The sequence below is a fragment of the Phalaenopsis equestris genome, unplaced genomic scaffold (genome assembly GCF_001263595.1).
Source record: "Phalaenopsis equestris unplaced genomic scaffold, ASM126359v1 Scaffold227669, whole genome shotgun sequence".
Classification (NCBI taxonomy): Eukaryota; Viridiplantae; Streptophyta; class Magnoliopsida; order Asparagales; family Orchidaceae; genus Phalaenopsis; species Phalaenopsis equestris.
The window spans coordinates 1-3,537 of record NW_018245654.1 but is presented as its reverse complement, the minus strand read 5'-3'; the positions used below and the strand labels follow the sequence as shown (position 1 = coordinate 3,537).

Genomic DNA, 3,537 nt, shown 5'->3' with positions numbered 1-3,537 from the left:
AATATGATGGAATAAATACAAAAATTAAATAATAAAAAATACAAATTATCTAAATATGTTGGTTCTTCCATAAAAATAAATAAATACTGACAATGTAAGAAAAATATAATTTAAACGAAATAGTTTTAAAAGAAATATTCCATTTGCATCTTTCAAAAACAATACTCGTATTAGTCTTCGAATACCCATAATTATCTATTTCATTAATATTGTTTCACTTAACCCACAATACTCCAATTCAATACCCTAATTCTTCATTTATTCGTTATTTTTAATAAGATTTGCAGCGTATCCAACATATGTTGAGCCCCACAGCAGCAACACTGCTTAGCATACATATCTTAATTAAAACATTTTTAATATCATCTTAATAATCTATATCTATATTACCTCACCTCTGACCTTTTTCCACTGAATGAATAAACGTGTAATCATGCGCTTGACTTCGTTGTAACTGCCGACGGGCAACATTTGTCCTCCATGCCATTTAAACTAGACCTTTACATTTTTCTTAAATTGCATATATAAGCTGAGATATTTATATATTCTAGTTACATCACCTTCTATTGAAGCTTCCATTTATATAGACCCAACTCATCTTCTCCTCACCCTTCATAGCCAAATTAGGTCTAAGGAGAAATCGAAACTCCACCATGCCATCTCTCTCGCCACCTCACTATTTCGATCTAAGCTGTGTCCAAGGAGTCCCAGACTCCCACTGTTGGACAGCAACGGAAGAGCACCAGGTAATCACTGACCCAGCTAACCCGGCCGACGGTCTTCCCGTCATCGACCTTGCCGACATCGACGCAGCCCAACGGACTTGCCATGCTCTCGAAACCCTGGGAGCCTTCCAGCTCACTGGCCACCGCATACCCGGCAGCGTCCTTGATGGACTAGAATCACAGGCCCGGCGGCTATTCGCACTCCCGGCCGACGAGAAACTCAAAGCTGCCCGCTCGCCGGGCACAATCTCAGGCTACGGCTTAGTCCCAATCTCCTCCTTTTTCGCCAAGCTTATGTGGTCGGAAGGCTTCACCGTGTCCGGGCCGCCTCGAGCCCACGCCGCCGCCCTCTGGCCCCATAATCCAAACCCTTTTTGGTACGTGCGAGTCCCACCATTGTCTTCGCTCGAACTTTCAGGTACGTGCGAGTCCCACCATTGTCTTCGCTCGAACATTTCCAAACAAGGGTGGCATGCAGATTGATGTAGGCTGATGCTTGCGCTTTTATCCATGATAGCAGACTTTGTATACTATTGTTGTGAATATGGAAACCGATCCACAACTCAAATTGATATTTTCCCTTGTTTGACATTAAATTATAATTGATACTCGAAAGTAATTGCTAAATTAATTTTTGTTAATCCCTTATATGATTTGGTGCAGAAGACAAAAGAAAATATTTAATAGGCTTCATTAATTATTTAATTAATTTTTTAATTATTTTCTTGATCCGATTTTTCGCCTTATTATTGTCGTTAAACACAACAAATTATATTTTGTTAGTACAGTCAAGAGTGTACGCATAAATAAACAAAAAAGTTATTTAATAAATTTTTTAAAATTACTTCTATAACATCTTTATACGAGCTATAATTTCATTTCATGAAATTATTTATGTACCTTATTTCATTATACACGAATATATTTAATGAAGAAAAAATATTTTTTTTAAATTACTTTATTGAAAATAAGTAATTTATTTAACGAATGCCGGTGACTGGCATGCAGTGGGGCCGTAGAAGCATACAGCGAGAGCATGAGGTCTTTAGGCCAGCAAATCGCAGGACTAATTCTGAGAGCTCTCGGGCTTAAAGAAGAAGATGGCAGGGCAATTACGAACCAGATGGACGGCGTGCTGCAGCTTAATTGGTATCCCTCCTGCCCTGACCCGACCCGAGCCGTGGGAATGGCAGCCCACACCGACTCCGCTCTCATCACCGTTCTTCATCAATCCAACGGCAGCAGAGGACTCCAATTCCTTCGGACCGAGGAAAGCAACCCGGCCCGATGGCTCCCCGTAACTCCACTTCCCGGTTCCCTCATCGTGGTCGCCGGGGACCTCCTCCATGTCTTCTCAAACGGGAGGTTCAGGAGTGCGGTTCACCGCGTCATGGTTACCCGGGCCGCCCGGTTCTCCGCGGCGTATTTCTGCGGGCCGCCGAAGGAGCTGTCCGTGGGGCCCGACCCGAAGCTAGTGGACTTGAAGCGGGGCCCGCAGTTTAGGGCAGTGACGTGGGCAGAGTATCGTGGGATTAAGGGGAAGCTATTTCAGGGCGCAATCGATGAGATAAGGCTATCACCATCCGAAGCCGCCGGCTGCGGGGATGATTCCATATAAGGAAACAAGTAAAATTGCTACTATAAATCGTTTTTTTTTTTTCTGGATTGCGTGTATCGCCTGCCATTCTTTAGGTGTAAATGAATTCGGTTTATTTATATTTTGAGCTCAAAATGTGTTGGGTGTATCGCCTGCCATTCTTTAGGTGTAAATGAGTTCGGTTTATTTATATTTCGAGCTCAAAATGTGTTTTCGTGTTCTGTTCATTTGCATAGTGAGCCTAACACGAGGACATTCATAATCACGTAGCCATAAGATTTTAAAGATTAAACATCATTTGAATCTATATTAATAATATTTTTTCTATTTCTTCTTTAACACTTTTAATTGATTATAATTTTTTATAGCCTTGGTAGTCAATTAATTTTTTAAAAAATACTACTCTTCCAAGATATATATATATATAATTGATTACTAGTATTTCGAACTAAAACGAGCTGAACATGAACGAACAAATATTTATTCGTAATGTTCATATTCGACTTATTCACTTACCTCTTAACGAGCACAAACTGTTGTGAGCCTTTTTGACAGCCCTACCATTCATAATATTCTAATGGGCTATCCTCGCAAAGAATGTAGTATTAATATATATATATTTTTATATATATATATATATATATATAAAATAACGGAAAGTGAGGGGACAGTTAATAATGGGTACGGGATAATGGGGAATATAATTAATTGGTGCAGTCATGCAGAAGAGCAGGGCGGCGAGGTGGCAGCACGATTGTTGGACACGTAAGGATGAGGTAGTCTCGCGGCCTAAAGCTGTTAGGCCTATACACACTAGTTGTTTTTCTCTATATGGATAATTACTTTAATTCACAAAATTTATTTACTTAAAATGATTTTTTTCTTAATAATATTTTGCTAAGTTAATCCTCGCATGCATTCTTGAATATTATGAAAGGCGCCTTAACAGCAATTTTGTGGGGCCCGAACCAAGAGAGCAAGAGAGCAAGAGAGCAAGAGAGCAAATGAATCATTTTTTATTTATGTGAGATCATGAACGGTTATCTACTAATTAGTTCAAGGCATCTTAAGAAAATATTATTTATGATTATTGTACGTCTGAATGATGGTTTAGATGAGCTGTCATGCGAAACAAGACGGCAAGATCATAACTAGACCGTCGTTCAGACTTATGGGTCAACGAATATAATATGAACAATAAAGATTTTTTAGATT

General features: G+C 39.4%; 1 protein-coding gene across 1 annotated transcript; it reads left to right on the top strand.

The window, feature by feature from the left end:
• Window positions 1-573: 573 nt before the first annotated feature.
• Window positions 574-2,389, top strand: LOC110037944 (gibberellin 3-beta-dioxygenase 1-like). The gene is made up of 2 exons (XM_020742691.1): window positions 574-1,102; window positions 1,734-2,389. Exons 1-2 carry the CDS (start codon window positions 654-656, stop codon window positions 2,341-2,343), a joined length of 1,059 nt encoding a protein of 352 aa, XP_020598350.1. The 5' UTR covers window positions 574-653; the 3' UTR covers window positions 2,344-2,389.
• Window positions 2,390-3,537: the final 1,148 nt, after the last annotated feature.